The sequence below is a fragment of the Scyliorhinus canicula genome, chromosome 8, assembly GCF_902713615.1.
Source record: "Scyliorhinus canicula chromosome 8, sScyCan1.1, whole genome shotgun sequence".
Lineage (NCBI taxonomy): Eukaryota > Metazoa > Chordata > Chondrichthyes > Carcharhiniformes > Scyliorhinidae > Scyliorhinus > Scyliorhinus canicula.
The window spans coordinates 21,332,040-21,351,363 of record NC_052153.1 but is presented as its reverse complement, the minus strand read 5'-3'; the positions used below and the strand labels follow the sequence as shown (position 1 = coordinate 21,351,363).

The window sequence follows — 19,324 nt, the reverse complement described above, 5'->3', positions numbered from 1 at the left end:
GATGGGCACTTGAGGGATATTAACTTACATGACTATGAGGATAGAGTGGGGGAAATATGGTTAATTGGATTGCTCCACAGTGAATTAGCATGAATTTGGTGGGCTGAATGGTCCCGTTTTGTGCCCCCTTCATAACACCACAATTCTAATTGCAACACACAATTGGCCTGCTTCTGCATTGCACAAGATCTGCGTTCATGTTACTGAGTCATGGGAACAGGTCTTCACTGAAAACGATTTCCTGGAAGGCCTGCTAAATCTGGGTTTGCGGTGGTGAGGGGCATGATATTCTAAACTAGTGTAGGTTTCTAGTTTAGCTCCGTTTGCTGGACAGCTGGTTCGCGATGCAGAGCAGGTTCAATTCCCATACAGGCTGAGGTTATTCATGAAGACCCCACCTTCTCAACCTTGCCCTTCGCCCGAGGTGTGGTAAACCACCAGGCAGCTCGCCCCCTCAAAGGAAAAGTAACCTAAGATCATCTGGGTCAATGGCGACTTTACTTTTACGCAAGTGCAGCTTTAGAAACTGAGAAAATGCCAAAAGCTCCATGGTAGGATGTCATAGAATTTACAGTGCGGAAGGAGGCCATTCGGCCCATTGAGTCTGCACTGGTCCTTGGAAAGAGCACCCTACTTAAGCCCACGCATCTACCCTATCCCCGTAATCGAGTAACCCCACCTAACCTTTTTTTTAATCACTAAGGGCAATTGATCATCGCTAATCCACCTCTTCTGCACATCTTTAGACGGTGGGAGCACCCGGAGGAAACCCATGCAGACACGGGGAGAGCATGCAGACTCCGCACGGACAGTGACCCAGCGGAGAATCGAACCTGGGACCCAGGAGCATTGAAGCCATAGTGCTAACCGCTGTGTTACAGGAACTAGTTACTTTCCAATTCAACCTCCACATCTGACTATCTCTCTCTTCATGTAGCATCTTTGTTGATCAAGATTGTTTATCCCGGCTTATGCCAAGATATGTCAATTGGACAAGGCAAGGAGGTAAGCTCAAAGATCTACCTCGGTGAGTAAGGGGTTTGAACCCATGTTGTTGCCATTATTCTGCACCACACTCCAGCCATTAAGCCAACTGACCTTATTGCCCTCCCCGCAGCTGAAGTTCAGATCTTTCATTTTTTTATAACCATCTTTCACATGGAATTGCACAGTGTTCACAGGCCACTCAATCTAAAATGTCAATGTCATTGCTTACGCTCCATCTGAACCTTCTGCCAGCTTGCTGCATCTCATATTTGCTCTTAAATGCCCCCTTTAGTGGAGCGGATTCTGTCAGTTCAAAGTACAAAGTTTTATTTACCAGTAAATTATAGAGCTACAACTAATTATTTAGAATTCAATACAAACTTATTTAAACTATACCAAATTTACTGGACATGGTCCATTTAAGATTGCACATTATCACTTCAATTCTGCATGCAGGCTAGAGGAAGGTATTTTACAACAGCAAAACTTCACTATAACATCTGTCCTATAAATCCAACAATGTCTATTTCCATACAGCAATCGTGGAAATTTCTATCAAGTCAGATAACAATCAACCAACAAAGAAAATTAATGTTATATCAGCTCAGTCGGCTGGACAGCTGGTTTCTGATGCAAAGCGAGGCGAACAGCACAGGTTCAATTCCCCGTACCGGCTGAGGTTATTTATGAAGGCCCCATCTTCTCAATCTTGCCCCTCGCCTGAGGAGTGGTGATCCTCGGGTTTAACCTCCACCAGTCAGCTGTTCCCCCTCAAAGGCGATAGCAGCCTATGGTCATCTGGGACTTTACTATTATATCAACTACTGCTTTACACAGCAGAAAGTTCACTCATTGTGACTTATTGCTCAACATAAACCAATTTTAATTGAAGGAACACATTAATTTCATACCTAAACCAATTTAGCAGCGGATAGACTGTCATAAGATAATGCCAATGATAGTGACAGAATAACACGACAATTGAGAAGGTAATCAATATATAATAATAATAACAATAATAATCTTTATTATTGTCAAAAGTAGGCTTACATTAACACTGCAATGAAGTTACTGTGAAAAACCCCTAGTCGCCACACTCCAGCGTCTGTTCGGGTGCACTGAGGGCGAATTCAGAATGCCCAAATTACCTAACAAGCACGTCTTTTGGCACTTGTGGGAGGAAACCGGAGAACCCGGAGGAAATCCACACAGACACGGAGAACGTGCAGACTCCGCACAGACAGAGACCCAAGCCGGGAATCGAACCTGGAACCCTGCCGCTGTGAAGCAGCAGTGCTAACCACTGTGCTGCTGTGCTGCCTGTCAGCTCTCCCCCTCAAAGGGGAAAGTAGCCTACAGTCATCTGGGACTATGGTGACTTTACTTTTATGCAAGTGAAGCTTTAGAAACAGAGAATATGCCTGTGTTTCCAACTAAGGGACGCTCCAACTTACTCTTCTGATTTGATGTAAGATCCTCCTCGCACAGGACCAATAACCCCTTGCAACGTGTGATCACCTTTTGGCATTTCTGAGGTTTGGTGTCAGTTTATCTAAATGCATAAAAAAAGTATAAGCATTAGCGCACATCCAAAAAAAACAAGTAAAACATCAGATAGAGTCATAGAATTACACAGCACAGAAAAGGCCCTGCGGCCCATCCCGTTTGTTTATAAATCAAATCTTTCCACCATTTAATTCACAATGACCATTACAACAGAACTCAATGAAGATTAAACTCTAGAATTTTTCAATCGCATAATGAAATAATTTAATTTATATAGTAGCTGCAATCACATCATTGAATACTGAACAAATTTCAAACATTTAAATGTTATTCAATTGAATTAAAACTAAAACCAAACACAAACCAATTTGATTGCCCCAATTATGAGCACCAGCAACTTTACCCGTGTTAGAAGCTTGCGCTGACGTCTGGCAGACTCTCGATTCCTGAACTGAATAGCAATGGGACTACACATATAATTCCTTGTTTTTCTTCTCTCCTCCTGTGAACTGAATTCCCATGACTATCATGAGACCTAGTCGTGACCATTAGACATTTCTCAGTGCTAATTGGCATGAATAAGCGGCATACCAGCATGCAAAAAATCTCAGAAAACCATCAGCAGCTTCTTCCAATTCAATATATTGTTTGTATTAATAACATCAAGTAGGCATAGGACTGAGACTCCGTTCTGAGTCCATACAGGACCGTCTTGTTGCTTCTCGGCATGTGACTTTAATTGCTGCTTGCTCGCATTAAAAAGGGACAAGGTTCCATTTAATAGTTGTTGAAGCAGATTCACCTCATTCATGCATAACTTATCAATTATTATTTCTGATTATCATACATAATAGAATTTACAGTGCAGAAGAAGGCCATTCGGCCCATCGAGTCTGCCCGGCTCTTGGAAAGAGCACCCTACCCAAGGTCAACACCTCCACCCTATCCCCATGACCCAGTAACCCCACCCAACACTTAAGGGCAATTTTTGGACACTAAGGGCAATTTATCATGGCCAATCCACCTAACCTGCACATCTTTGGACTGTGGGAGGAAACCGGAGCACCGGAGGAAACCCACACACACATGGGGAGACTCCGCGCAGACAGTGACCCAAGCCGGAATCGAACCTGAGACCCTGGAGCTGTGAAGCAATTGTGCTATCCACAATGCTACCGTGCTGCCCTACAATGCTACTGTGCTGCCCTGCAATGCTACCATGCTGCCCTCCAATGCTACTGTGCTGCCCTACAATGCTACTGTGCTGCTATGGGGTTGTCCCCCCCCTACCCTTCCCCTTTGAGCCTCTCCCAGCCCCAGCTCTTGATGACCTTGACCCATGTTCGGTATGTTTTTAGTATTCTGGTATTTTTTCCGTAAAAAGGGGATTCTCCAGGCGTGAGCCGAGGCTGGGAGTGTTATCAGGACGTTCGATTGCAGAGGACATCTTGAACTGATAGCCACATTCCATTTAAAACTAATGTTAATTTATTTATACTGCTAGGTCCAAAAGGGAGTTTATAATGCATGTCAATGCTTGGAAGCCACAATTAAACTTTAGATGAACTGAAGCCATGGTCCTAGTACCCATGCTGAAATAAATGCCAGGTAAGTAATTAAGAGGCCCAAAGGAAACCTACTGCATTAGAGTTATATTCCATCTGGGGCGGCAGGGTGGCGCAGTGGTTAGCACTGCTGCCTCTGGGGCTGAGGACCGGGGTTCGATCCCGGCCCTGGGTCACTGTCTGTGTGGAGTTTGCACATTCTCCCCATGTCTGCATGGGTTTCATCCCCACAACCCAAAGATGTGCAGGTTAGGTGGATTGGCCACACTAAATTGCCCCTTAATTGGAAAAAAAATAATTGGATACTGTAAATTTATCAAAAAAAAAAGAATTGTATTCCATCTAATATTGAATCCAAGGGGCATGAGTTCACATTGCTCCATTCCCACTTTTCTGGAGCCAACAACAGAATTTTAATTACAGGGCGTTTGTGGAGCAGAAATCGCAGTGCAGTGTATGTATACGGAAGACGTGCAAAGGATAACAAAGATTGTAGAGTTGTTGCAAATAATGAAGTTCAATGGATTGACCATACTGTACACAGCAAACTTTAAAAATGTTCTTATCACCCTGATGTGAAAATGTTTGTGCAATTTGCACAGCAATTCTTTGAAGACATTTGCCCGTGTCTTTATTGGGTGTGTTCACCTGAAGCAGGTATTTCCCATCCATTTTTCTTTTTTTCCCCCTTGTCCCCTCCCAATATCCACATATACAGATTTTCCCCATTATTCTGCTGAGTGTGTGGAGAATGCATTTGACATTGAACATATATTTATTCAGCGTCTGAATCACATTCAGATAGAATTCTCTGGGGTACACAGAAACAATGCCTGAAAGGGCCCTCATCTTAAATTTCTCTTCACATATAACTCATCTACCATTGATAAGATGTGGTCCACACAAAGCTGAAGCTACTGGCCTTCTCGAAGACACTATTTTCTTTTGCTCATGAGCTGTTGACATTACTGGTAAAAGGTCAGCTTTGTCCATCCCTTGGTACACCCACAATGCTGTTAGGTCAGAGTTCCAGGATTATTTTTTTAAAACAGCAGTATATTTTTTTCTTCTTTAAAAAATTAATTAAAAATTAGAATGCCCAATTCTTTTTTTCCAATTAAGGGGCAATTTAACATGGCAAATTTACTTACCCTGCATTAGGTGAGTGATGAAGGGGCTGCACTCCGAAAGCTAGTGATTCCAAATAAACCAGTTGGACTTTAACCTGGTGTTTTAAGACTTCTTACTGTGCTCACCCCAGTCCAACGCTGGCATCTCCGCATCATATGGTACAATTGAAGGACTCTGCGATCAGAACCTTCGTCACCAGACTGAAACATTTTGTTACGAAGACAATGCTTTCTCTTTGGTTAATAGCTTCCTCTTCTTCTTCAGAGTCTTCTGTCTCGTGTTTTGTTTCAAATACCCAACTATATGGGTAGCATAGTGGTTAGCACTATGGCTTCACAGCACCAGGGTCCCAGGTTCGATTCCCGGCTTGGGTCACTGTATGTGCGGAGTCTGCATGTTCTCCCCGTGTCTGCGTGGGTTTCCTCCGGGTGCTCCGGTTTCCTCCCACAATTCCCGAATGACGTGCTATTAGGTAATTTGAACATTCTGAATTCTCCCTCTGTGTACCCGAACAGGCACCAGAAGGTGGCGACTAGGGACTTTCACAGTAACTTCATTGCAGTGTTAATGTAAGCCTACTAGGCGTCATGTGGCGCAATGGTTATCACTGGGACTGCAGCGTTGAGGACCGGGGTTCGAATCCCGACCCTGGGTCACTGTCCATGTGGAGTTTGTACATTCTCTCCATGTCTGCGTGGGTTTCACCCCCACAACCCAAAGATGTGCAGGTTAGGTGGATGGGCTACACCAAATTGCCCCTTAATTGGAAAAAAAAATTGGGTACTCTAAATTTATATTAAAAAAATGTAAGCCTACTTGTGGCAATAAAGATTATTATATCTCTTAGGACAGTTTATTACATCATGGAACTTTGAATCACACCTTAAACACCAATTGACCACACGTAGGGCATTTCTGGGTTCATTTTTCCGTTTAAATTTCCCAATTCAATCCTCCTGCCATAATTGTTAAAGATGTTTCTATCCTCGTTATTTTTAGTTATAAATCTTCTTTCGTATTGACACCTGTGGCCCGTTTATAGACCACCACTCCATCCTGTTAACATTGTGTCTTCCATAGTCTGTCTTATTGACGATGGGCACATTTGTGTCATGAAGGCTGCTGGGAAGGAATGTTTGCCTACGAACCTCTCAGGAACCTCTGACACTTGTTCGAGCAGATTGTGTCTTTCTGCAGCCTATTAAACAATAATTGCAGTGTATTAAACAATCAAAACCCCAATTATTTTTTTTTAAATTTTGAGTACCCAAATATTTTGTTTCCACTTAAGGGGCAATTTAGCGTGACCAATCCACCTACCCTGCACACCTTTGAGTTGTGGGGGTGAAACCCACGCAGACACTGGGAGAATGTGCAAACTCCACACGGACAATGACCCAGGGCCGGGATTCGAACCCGGGTCCTCAGCGCTGTCGTCCCAGTGCTAACCACTGTGCCACGTGTCGCATTTCCCCCCATCCCGCCAATACATCTTTTGCCAATTACCTTATATCTGTACCATCTGGTCCTTATACCCTTCCACACTTGGGAACAATTTCTCTTTGTTTACTCTTTACAGACCCCACACGATTATGAATAGCTCTATCAAATTTCCTCTCAACCTTCTCTTCTCCAAGGTGAACAGTCTTAACTTCTCCATTCCATCAACGTAATTGAAGTTTCGCACCCTTGAAGCCATTCTTGTGATTTTTTTCTGCACCCTCTCTGATGACTTCCTGAAGTGTGGTACCCAGAACTTGACACCATACTCCAGTTGCGGGTGAACCAGTGTTTGCTCAAGGTTTGTCATAATGTTTTTATTCTCAATGCCCCTATTGATAAAATCCAAGGTCGCATACACTTTTATTAACCGCTCCCTCAACCTTCGCTTGCTACCTTCACTGATTTATACTCTGAGGCCCCTTTACTCCCATACCCTCTTTAGAATTATACCATTTATTTTTTTCTGTCTCTCATGTTTTTCCTATCAAAGTGAATCACGTCAATTTCTCTGCATTAAATTCCATCTGCCACTTGTCCAATCAGTCCACCAACCTTTCTATGTCCGAGTTCACAAGACTTTCAAGATCTGTGCCATCCACATATTTTCAAATTGTGCTCAAGGATCTTGAACCAGAGTCAAGGTCCTTGATATATACCAGGAGCAGCAAGGCTCCTAACAGCCATCCCTGGGAACTCCACTATAAATCTTCCTCCAGTCCAAAAAAACAATCATTCACTACTCCCTGGGCTGGATTCTCCGTCGGCGGGATCCTCCGTACTTACGCATGGCCGCGGATTTCCCAACGACGTGGGGTGCCCACAATGGGAAACCCCATTGGCCGGCTGCTGGGGCGGAAAATCCCACTGCCAGCGGGGGGCGCCACACCAGAAAATGATGGGACGGAGAATCCCGCTCCTTGTTTCCTGTCACTTAGCCAATTCCATATCCATGTTGCTACTGTCCCTTTTCCTCCATGAGCGCTAACATTGCTCACACTCTGTCTGTTACATCTTTATCAAATGCCTTTTGGGAAATCAACAATATCACCCTCAACAACCCTGTCTACTACCTCATCCAAAAACTCAAGCAGATTAGTTGACCACAACTTGCCCTTAACAAATAGTTGTAGACTTAGTTATTATATTTGGATTAATAACGTAAAGTGAAAATGTATTCAGGACAAACTGTTAACTTTTTGTTAACCTTATTGTGGAAAAAGACTTTTTCCAGAATTAAAAGTAGAACCCCTGATTAAGGCGTGACGTGACTCCCGAGTACATAACACCTGGAAGTCAATTTCATGGCCAAGATATTCTCTTCATTCCATAAACTATGTACATTTTGGGATTGTATGCTAGACAGTGGTTGGCACTGTTGCTTCATAGCGCCAGGTACCCGGGTTTGATTCCCAGCTTGGGTCACTTAGGTCACTGTCTGTGCGGAGCCTGCACGTTCTCCATTTGTCTGCGTGGGTTTCCTCCGGGTGCTCCGGTTTCCTCCCACAAGCCCCGAAAGGCGTGCTTGTTAGGTGAATTGGACATTCTGAATTCTCCCTCAGTGTAACTGAGCAGGCGCCGGAGTGTGGCGACTAGGGGCTTTCCACAGTAACTTCATTGCAGTGTTAATGTAAACCTACTTGTGACACTAATAAAGATTATTATTATTGGGAGTAGTGGAACCAAACATTCCTGCAAACAGCCCTCACATCCTCTATGATCTGAGTGTGCCATTTCTTTGTGTGAGTTAAAGTTATTTGGGGTTCTCATTTGTTACTGTTCTCACACTCTCCCTTTGCTCCAATCTCCTTTTTCAGTTCCCCATTGCTTCATCATCTCTGCCATATCTAGTTCAACATGCATAGTGCACAGATCATCCCCCAGTGTGAATTGGATTGCCCAGTAGCAGCATCATTGATTTCATTCTATTATCCAGCAATACTGAAGTGATATATTGAAGCTCCGATAAGACTTGTCTCCTGATCAGTGTTGGTCTCACAACCAAAAATACCAGAACTGAATAACCAGCCATTCGTCTCATTGTTCTTTGTGGACTGGGCATATTACCTGCTACGTCTTCTCACGCAAACAAGAATGGCTGCTCTTCCAGGAGTAACTTGCTGTGAAGGGTGGAAAAGGAGGTGAATCGAAGATTTGTTACAGCGCAGGAGGCCATTTGGCCTCTGCACTGACTCTCCGAACGAGGATCATGACCTAGTACCATTCTCCTGCCTTTTCATATAATCATAGAATGCCGGCAATGCAGAAGGATGCCATTCGGACCATTGAGTCTGCACCATCCCTTGGAAAGAGCACCCTACTTAAGCTGTCTGTTCGGAGTCTGCCCGTAACCCAATAACCCTACCTAACCTTATAGACACTAAGGAACAATTTAGTGTGGCCAACCAACCTAGTTTGCACATCTTTGAACTGTGGGAGGAAACCAGAGCACCTCGAGGAAATCCATGCAGACACGGAGAGAAAGTGCAAACTCCACACACACAGTCACCTGAGGCTGGAATCGAACCCGGGTCCTAGAGCTGTGAGGCAGCAGTGCTAACCACTGTGCCACCATGCTACCCCACTCCTGTACATCTTCCCCGTACTCCTGCACATTTGACATTTCAACTCAGCAACTTGTTCTCAAGCCCGTATGTCTGTTCTTAGCCTGCTGCAATGCTCCACTGAAACCCAATGAAACGTGAAGGAGCAGCACCTTATCTTCCAATTGGACACGTTACAGCCCTCAAAACTCAACATTGAGTTCAACAACTTTAGGCTGTGATCTTTCTCCTTCACCTTGACCCTTTTTTAATATCCAAAATATGTTTTTTCCAATTCAACCCCACTCCACCCTCCCACCTCCAACTGGGCCACCTGTCACTTGTTCTTTAATTTTGCTTTCACTGACCGCTGACCTTTGATTTCCAATTAACACTCTCTGATGCATTACCTTTATGTCTCTACTAGCACCTTCTATTTCCCTTCACAATGCCATCCACACTTGCCCTATCTCGTGATTTGCACGTCTTTGTTGCAATCTCTCCTAGCTCCCATTTATCACTGGCCTACTCTGCTCCAGCTACTCCACCTCTCTTATGCAGTAAGTAATCCATCACATTTATCTCTCTCTTTAGCTCTGAAGAAGGGTCATAAGGACTCGAAACGTTAACTCTGTTCTCCCTCCATAGGTGCTGTCAGACCAGCTGAGATCTTCCAGTATTTTCTGTTTGAGTTTCAGAGTCCCAGCATCTGCAGTATTTACGTTTATATAACTAGGACCCATATGGTTCTGTTATAGAACTTTATAGTAAGAATCTTTCTATTTGAATATATGTATGGATGGCTTTAGCAAGTGTGAGCATGCGCGAATGATGTCTTCGGTAACATGGGCTTGTGTGAGTTTCAGTATTTGCCACAAGGTGATTGTGGATAGTTGCGTATAACAGTTGCTAGTTTCTGAATCCATGCTGTATTGTTATTTTGATATTTTGTGAGTAAAGATTTAATTTTCACAATGCATTCCACTACTTTTTTGTGGTCGAATTACCACGTCTTTTTGGTGACAAGGATTAAACAGGACAAGAGAAACACGAGGGGCAGCACAGTGACACAAAGGCTTGTCCAGTGAGTAGGTAGTTTGCCACATGAAAGGCGGTCGAAAACTCTCATGGTTCTTGTTCCAGTATTGTATCACACCACAAACGACAACAGGACTTTCACTGGCTGAAATACTGATGGGTAGGAAGCCAGAACCTCACCTGGATCTGCTACATCCAGATGTCACAGTGAGCGTGGACAGAAGACAGGAAAAGCAGAAGGAGAGGCATGACTACCATGCGAAGGAGAGGCATTTCAATCCGGATGACTGTGTCCATGTCATGAATTTCGGCAGTAACCAACAATTGCTGCCTGAAGTTAATCTGAACCAAAGTGGTCTGGTATCCATAGTCGTGGAACTAACTAATGGTGGAATCACCCACAGACACAAAGATCACATTCGTCTACACCACGACTCTGAGACAGCTACGTTTCCGGATCACACAGCAATAGGAAATGCTGCTGTGGAAATTCGACAGGAAGTGGTTTCTGATGTTCGGGGCATCCAGTAGGCTCTACTCCGGGAGAGGTTGCAGGACATTCATTCACAAACACTCAATCTACTCCTGCGCTCACAAGTTCAACTCAACTGAGCCAAACTTCACCAGAGTCTGCTGAGTCACCAGTGGTTCTGCAAAGATCACAGCAGAGACACAAAGCTCTTGAAAGACTAATGTACTGTATAGTAGAGACATGAGTGCTATTATGTTTCTTTCCCAAAGGGGTATTCAAAATTAAAGGGCCTGCTTTAAAAGCCAGTGATTTAGCCCAGTGTGCTAAACCAGCCCCTTGCACATGCGCAAACAGACCTTCCCGTTCTGTGCGCTCTTCACACAACTGCGCATGTGCAGCACCTTTTCCAAGATGGCTGCCAATCAAAACTGCAGATTTCTTCAATGGAAAGCCTACCTTCGCCTCGTGTTGAGTTCTGGCGCCTCTTTTACTGTTTTTTCTTGTATGTTCCTCACAGAAATTTTGGAATTTGTCCAGGACTGCCTGGAAGTTGCTCTTGTTTAGCCCCTTTGAGTATTTGAAGGTCTGGAAGAATTCAGCTGCTTCTGGACCGACGATGGTAAGTAGAAGCTTTATTTTCTCTGAATCCGCCACGCCATCTAGGTCGGACGCTACCAGGTAGATCTCGAATCTCTGCCTGAACCAATGCCAGTTTTCACTGAGATTGCCTTGGTAAATGAGCTGCTGTGGAACCGGAATCCCAAACATCATCTTGCCTGGCTGCTGTTGCTGGTTGTCACTGTTTGCTGAGTTGTAACTATATGGATTGAAACAGGTCACTCCTGGGTGCCATGTTTTGTTATACTCTTGACGTAGCATAAGCTGCTTCCTAGATGTGCACTCTGACAAAGGAAGGTTCAGACTTGGAGATAGCTTTAACACATTTATTTAAACTGTTAACAATTCTCCTACTTGGATTTGACTCTCCTGTTAATCCTGCTATAGCTACTCAGACTGACGAACCAGTCTGCTACAATCCACGTGGTGGGTGTGATGTGTTTCAAATCAACCCTGTGTACTCACTGAGTGTCTCCACTGGAAAGAGGAAGATCATGTGTGCTGTGTCCTTTTATATGGGTTGGTGTAATGCCCTCCTGTGGTAGTGTCACCCCTGTGTGTGTCGTGAATGCCCATTGGTCGTGTCCTATCTTACTGACCCATTGGTTGAATGTATGTGTGTCATGTCTCTGATGCTCCCTCTACTGTCTATCTAGTCTACGCGTATTTACATTAATCCCTTGTGTATTTACAGTGATGCATATCACCACAGTGAGTTTCTTGCTTTTTTTTAATAGCACACAAACACTGCCTCCATTTTGCAGCTTTGCCAGTTGTTGGGACTGTACATGAACCTGGTTTTGAGTTTGTTTGATTTAGTGTGACTAGAACAGACCCCAATTTATCAAACCGGAGCTTCGAGATCAGATTTCTGAATGTACTGAGTCAGTGTAAGCATTGCATTTGGGGACTAAGTGCGGCAGCAAGATTAACACCCCCCCACCCCATCCCACTCTACCCCCCCCCCCCACCCCATCCCACTCTATCCCCCACCCCCTTTAGCCTGAGCTTCAGTCTTTCCAAGTATCAGGAGGAAAATAAAGAAAAGTATAAAAGATGGAAATCTGATTTAATGGACTTGCTGACCACCTCCGCCATGTTTGGTTCACTTTCAGAAAGCAGTCTTTATTGAGTTTGATTTTTCTGAAGTTTGGTTGGTGAACAAGCAGAAATCAAAGCCTTCCTGACCCAGTCACAGTGCAATGCCAACAACAGAGAACACTGTCACTGTTCCTGTGCAGACCACCTCAACTCTATTCAATGCTGATATCACTAACTCAACACTGTTGTAAATACAGGTGTAAATGGCTGTCCTACCATCCCCTGGCATTGAGTTTTGTGCAATAAATGGACAAACAACGATCGAGTTAATTATATAAATATTTTTTTTAAAGACAACTTAAGTAATTAGTCCTAAAATGTCTCAAAGTGCTTCACTCACAATTATTTTTGAATTCAAATATTTATTTCTTGTCAGCAAACATGGCAGCCATTTTGCCCTTTTGTCCAAAATGGAATCCAAAATGGGAGAACTCACTTCTCTCCTCTGAGTAAGATGGTGGAATTTTTATCTTCCTTTTGAAACACTGGAACAGGCAGCCAGGGACTCATTTTGATAACGCAACTGAAATACAGCTTCTTTTCTAATTCTTTGAGGCCATTGAAAATTAGCTGGAAAATACATCGGGTGCGATCTAACGGCCTCATCATATCCGACTCGGGACGTGACAAGGCCGGTAAATCTCGCGAGAAGCTTCTCGCGAGATTTATGATGCTCGTTACACCTCGCGAGATCTAATGAGTAGTTAGTCTCACTTGAATATGTCTGCGCCGGGATTACCAAGGTGTGGGATGGGATCCAGCAGCTTCACCTTGGAGACACTGAGGGAGTACCATTTAGCAATGGCTACATGGCACTTGCAGGGGGGTGGGGTGGTCCACCAGGCGATTGGTGCCCAGGTGACACTGCCAGGCTGGAAGGTGCACTGCCAGGGTGCCAGGGTGCCAGTACCAAGGTGTCCAGTTGGCATCTTGCCCTTTCCGGTGATCCAGCCTGGGAGGGGGGGTTCTCTGCCCTTCTGAGGTGGGGTGCGGGCGGGGGGCGGGGGGGGGGGGGCTCGATGACCCTCTAATTGGTAAGTTTGGGGGTGCGGAGGTTGCAGTTGGGGAGGTCCAGAGTTAGGGTTAGGGTTAGGGTTAGGCTCTATATTCCGATCTCCTCCCGCACTGAAATGTCGCCTTGGAGGGGCGTTCCTCATCGAGGTCCTGAAATGAAGCAGGATCCCGTTGTAATAGCGGGGTTGTTCTTGTCGTTGAAACCGCTGGGAAACCCCCCGTTAAACGTTCCTAACATGGGACTCCGTTTCATTTCCATTAAATCGCACCCATAGACTGTCAAATACGAAATACCTCAGCAGTGCAACACTGGCCCCTTCTCTCCAGGATGTCATTTTTCAAAACTTCCGACATTATTTCAACAATATATACCAATAGCTGTCAACAATTATGCACTTATTTAAAAAAATTGTAAATACAAACAAAACTCGATCAGATATGGTCAATTGTGGCAGCAGCCAAAAATGGATTCCACGTGTTCTGCTTGCGCACCTTGTAACAGGACTCCTTTGAGAATTCCAATTAAGGAACTGGTTAAGCAAGTGAACATTTTTTGCAGTGACCCACCCTGATTGAAGGCAACTTTATACAGGATCACATCATGTAATACTTTACTCAGAATTTGGAAACAAATCAATTGGAAAGAAGTAGCATTCCAGTCACAAATACTCAACGAATAGTATTAGAACATAGAACGATACAGCGCAGTACAGGCCCTTCGGCCCACGATGTTGCACCGACATGGGAAGTCAAAAACTAAAGGCCATCTAACCTACACTATGCCATTATCATCCATATGCTTATCCAATAAACTTTTAAATGCCCTCAATATTGGTGAGTTCACTACTGTTGCAGGTAGGGCATTCCACGGCCTCACCACTCTTTGTGTAAAAAACCCTACCTCCGACCTCTGTCCTATATCTATTACCCCTCAATTTAAAGCTATGTCCCCTCGTGCTAGCCACCTCCATCCGCGGGAGAAGGCTCTCACTGTCCACCCTATCTAACCCCCTGATCATTTTGTATGCCTCTATTAAGTCACCTCTTAACCTTCTTCTCTCTAACGAAAACAACCTCAAGTCCATCAGCCTTTCCTCATAAGATTTTCCCTCCATACCAGGCAACATCCTGGTAAATCTCCTCTGCACCCGTTCCAAAGCTTCCACGTCCTTCCTATAATGAGGTGACCAGAACTGTACGCAATACTCCAAATGCAGCCGTACCAGAGTTTTGTACAGCTGCAACATGACCTCATGGCTCCGGAACTCAATCCCTCTACCAATAAAGGCCAACACACCATAGGCCTTCTTCACAACCCTATCAACCTGGGTGGCAACTTTCAGGGATCTATGTACATGGACACCGAGATCCCTCTGCTCATCCACACTGCCAAGAATTTTACCATTAGCCAAATATTCTGCATTCCTGTTATTCTTTCCAAAGTGAATCACCTCACACTTCTCTACATTAAACTCCATTTGCCACCTCTCAGCCCAGCTCTGCAGCTTATCTATGTCCCTCTGTAACCTGCAACATCCTTCCACACTGTCTACAACTCCACCGACTTTAGTGTCGTCTGTAAATTTACTCACCCAACCAGGGCCGGCTCAAGGCACCGGCAACTCGGGCAGTCGCCCGGGGCGCCATGTGCTAGGGGGCGCCACAGACTCGGGTCCCGCGCATGCGCAGTTGGGCCGGTGCCAACCAGCGCATGCGCGGTGGCCGCCCTCCCCCAGGGCGGCCCCCCTCGGTCCGCTCCCCCCGCCCCCCCGGGTCCGCCCCCCCGCTTCTCGGGTCCGCCCCCCCCTCGGGTCCGCCCCCCCGGGGTCCGCCCCCCCGGGGTCCGCCCCCCGCCCCTTGGCCCCGCCCCGCCTCGGCCCCCCCCCCAAGGGCGCCGAAGTTCAGCTTGCCCGGTGCGCCAGCAACCCTAGGGCCGGCGCTGCACCCAACCTTCTGTGCCCTCCTCTAGGTCGTTTATAAAAATGACAAACAGCAACGGCCCCAGAACAGATCCTTGTGGTACGCCACTCGTAACTGAACTCCATTCTGAACATTTGCCATCAAACACCACCCTCTGTCTTCTTTCAACTAGCCAATTTCTGATCCACATCTCTAAATCACCCTCAATCCCCAGCCTCCATATTTTCTGCAATAGCCGACCGTGGGGAACCTTATCAAACGCTTTACTGAAATCCATATACACCACATCAACTGCTCTACCCTCGTCTACCTGTTCAGTCACCTTCTCAAAGAACTCGATAAGGTTTGTGAGGCATGACCTACCCTTCACAAAACCATGCTGACTATCCCTAATCATATTATTCCTATCTAGATGATTATAAATCGTATCTCTTATAATCCTCTCCAAGACTTTACCCACAACAGACGTGAGGCTCACCGGCCTATAGTTACCGGGGTTATCTCTACTCCCCTTCTTGAACAAAGGGACCACATTTGCTACCCTCCAGTCCTCTGGCACTATTCCTGTAGCCAATGATGCCATAAAAATCAAAGCCAAAGGCTCAGCAATCTCTTCCCTGGCTTCCCAGAGAATCCTAGGATAAATCCCATCAGGCCCCGGGGACTTATCTATTTTCACCTTGTCCAGAATTGCCAACACTTCTTCCCTACGCACCTCAATGCCATCTATTCTAATAGCCTGGGTCTCAGCATTCTCCTCCACAACATTATCTTTTTCCTGAGTGAATACTGACGAAAAGTATTCATTTAGTATCTCACTTATCTCCTCAGCCTCCACACACAACTTCCCACCACTGTCCTTGACTGGCCCTACTCTTACCCTAGTCATTCTTTTATTCCTGACATACCTATAGAAAGCTTTTGGGTTTTCCTTGATCCTACCTGCCAAAGACTTTTCATGTCCCCTCCTTGCTCGTCTTAGCTTTCTCTTTAGATCCTTCCTCGCTTCCTTGTAACCATCAAGCGCCCCAACTGAAACTTCACACCTCATCTTCACATAGGCCTCCTTCTTCCTCTTAACAAGAGATTCCACTTCTTTGGTAAACCACGGTTCCCTCGCTCTACCCCTTCCTCCCTGCCTGACTGGTACGTACTTATCAAGAACACGCAATAGCTGTTCCTTGAACAAGCTCCACATATCCAGTGTGCCCAACCCTTGCAGCCTACTTCTCCAACCTACACATCCTAAGTCATGTCTAATGGCATCATAATTGCCCTTCCCCCAGCTATAACTCTTGCCCTGCGGGGTATACTTATCCCTTTCCATCACTAACGTAAAGGTCATCGAATTGTGGTCACTGTCTCCAAAGTGCTCACCTACCTCCAGATCTAACACCTGGCCTGGTTCATTACCCAAAACCAAATCCAATGTGGCCTCGCCTCTTGTTGGCCTGTCAACATATTGTGTCAGGAAACCCTCCTGCACACATTGTACAAAGAACGACCCATCTAATGTACTCGAACTATATCTTTTCCAGTCAATATTTGGAAAGTTAAAGTCTCCCATAACAACTACCCTGTTACTTTCGCTCTTTTCCAGAATCATCTTCGCCATCCTTTCCTCTACATCCCTAGAACTATTAGGTGGCCTATAGAAAACTCCCAACAGGGTGACCTCTCCTTTCCTGTTTCTAACCTCAGCCCATACTACCTCGGAAGAAGAGTCCCCATCTAGCATCCTTTCCGCCACCGTAATACTGTCCTTGACTAGCAGCGCCACACCTCCCCCTCTTTTGCCCCCTTCTCTGAGCTTACTAAAACACCTAAACCCCGGAACCTGCAACAACCATTCCTGTCCCTGCTCTATCCATGTCTCTGAAATGGCCACAACATCGAAGTCCCAGGTACCAACCCATGCTGCCAGTTCCCCTACCTTATTTCGTATACTCCTGGCATTGAAGTAGACACACTTCAAACCACCTACCTGAACACTGGCACCCTCCTGCGAAGTCAAATCTGTGCTCCTGACCTCTATACTCTCAATCTCCCGTACCCCAAAACTACAATCCAGGTTCCCATGCCCCTGCTGAATTAGTTTAAACCCCCCTAAAGAGCACTAACAAATCTCCCCCCCAGGATATTGGTGCCCCTCAGGTTCAGATGTAGACCATCCTGTCTATAGAGGTCCCACCTTCCCCAGAAAGAGCCCCAGTTATCCAGAAATCTGAATCCCTCCCGCCTGCACCATCCCTGTAGCCACGTGTTTAATTGCTCTCTCTCCCTATTCCTCGTCTCACTATCACGTGGCATGGGCAACAACCCAGAGATAACAACTCTGTTTGTTCTCGCTCTGAGCTTCCATCCTAGCTCCCTAAAGGCCTGCCTGACATCCTTGTCCCCTTTCCTACCTATGTCGTTAGTGCCAATTAGGACTACGACTTGGGACTGCTCCCCCTCCCCCTTTAGGACCCGGAAAACACGATCCAAGACATCACGTACCCTTGCACCTGGGAGGCAACATACCAAACGTGAGTCTCTCTCGCTCCCACAAAATCTCCTATCTGTGTCCCTGACTATTGAGGATCCAATTACTAATGTTCTACTCCTTTCCCCCCTTCCCTTCTGAGCAACAGGGACAGACTCCGTGCCAGAGGCCCGTACCCCATGGCTTACCCCTGGTAAGTCCCCCCCCCCCCACAAGTATCCAAAACGGTATACTTGTTACTCAGGGGAACGACCGCAGGGGGTCCCTGCACTGACTGCTTCTTCCCAGTCCCTCTTACAGTTACCCATCTATCTCCAGTCTTTGGTGTAACTACTTCCCTGAAGCTCCTATCTATGACCCTCTCTGCCTCCCGAATGATCCGAAGTTCATCCAGCTCAAGCTGCAGGTCCCTAACACGGTTTTTGAGGAGCTGGAGTTGAGTGCACTTCCCACAGATGAAATCAGCAGGGTCACTGACGGCGTCCCTCACCTCAAACATTCTGCAGGAGGAGCATTGTACTGCCTTCCCTGACATCACCTCTAGATTTAAAAAAAACCCAAGAAACATAAAAGAAAAAGAAAGGAAGAGCTTACCTTACATTCCCTCAAACCCTGCTCCCGCTGAAAGGTAAGCAAATTTAAAGGCACTCACTCACCTTCACGACAAGCCCCTGCTCCCGCTTCCCAACAACCATGGTTTTTTTTTGGTTAGAGGAGGATGTAGGGTGGGAAACACTGACGAAGTGTTTCGGGTTTAACTGTCACTTGACAACAGCCCCTCCACAAACCACGTTCAAATTAGGCTGACCGCATTGCACGTATGCAAATTTCCCCAGAACAGCTGACCAGTAGCTCTGCTCTGCTGCCCTCTGCTGGATGTATTGTACTGTCCAATTCATGGTGAGGAGGACAGAGATCTCAGACTTTTCTCAGCACTGACCATGCCCGACAGAGCAGCCAACAGCGTGCTCAGCCATATTGCCAATTCAACATAATTTAAGTCTGAGGCCTTCATGTTGAAGTTACATAAGACTCTGGTCAGGTTGCACTTCAACCACTGTGTTCAGGTGTGATCATCATGGTGCCAGCGTTCTGAGCCATATGAACTTGGTCCCTAATAGCTGAGGACTGGGTTTTGAGGATAGGCTAAAACAAATCCTTGGACCCTTCAGCTTTGAAATAGACAAATTAGAAGGGACTTTAGTCATGGAACATAAAATAAGCGTCTCTAGCCAATGGAGTATTTTTGAATTGTAGTCACTGTTGTAATGTCGGAAACATGACAGCCAATTTGCGCGCAGCAAACTCCCATAGACCCCACTGTTATAAGCGCCAGATAATCTGTGTTTTATGATGTTGATTGAGGAACTGGTATTCTCCCAGAAAACAGGGATTACATCCTTGCACTTCTTTGAAAGTAGTGCTGTGGGATCTTTTACAGCAA

At 45.7% G+C, this 19,324-nt stretch overlaps 1 protein-coding gene across 3 annotated transcripts in view; it reads right to left on the bottom strand.

The window, feature by feature from the left end:
• mlana (melan-A) overlaps positions 1–19,324 on the bottom strand; it is a 36,252-nt gene that overhangs the window by 9,349 nt on the left and 7,579 nt on the right. The window contains exons 1-2 of one of the 3 annotated variants that reach the window (XM_038804251.1): positions 2,858–3,122; positions 2,442–2,539 (exon numbers count right to left, since the gene is read on the bottom strand). In XM_038804251.1, the coding sequence (XP_038660179.1) occupies positions 2,442–2,515 (74 nt within the window). In that variant the 5' untranslated portion in view covers positions 2,516–2,539; positions 2,858–3,122. Of the gene's footprint in view, positions 1–2,441; positions 2,540–2,857; positions 3,123–19,324 lie in introns of those variants that run through there. The other 2 variants (XM_038804250.1, XM_038804252.1) reach the window with 2 other exon arrangements.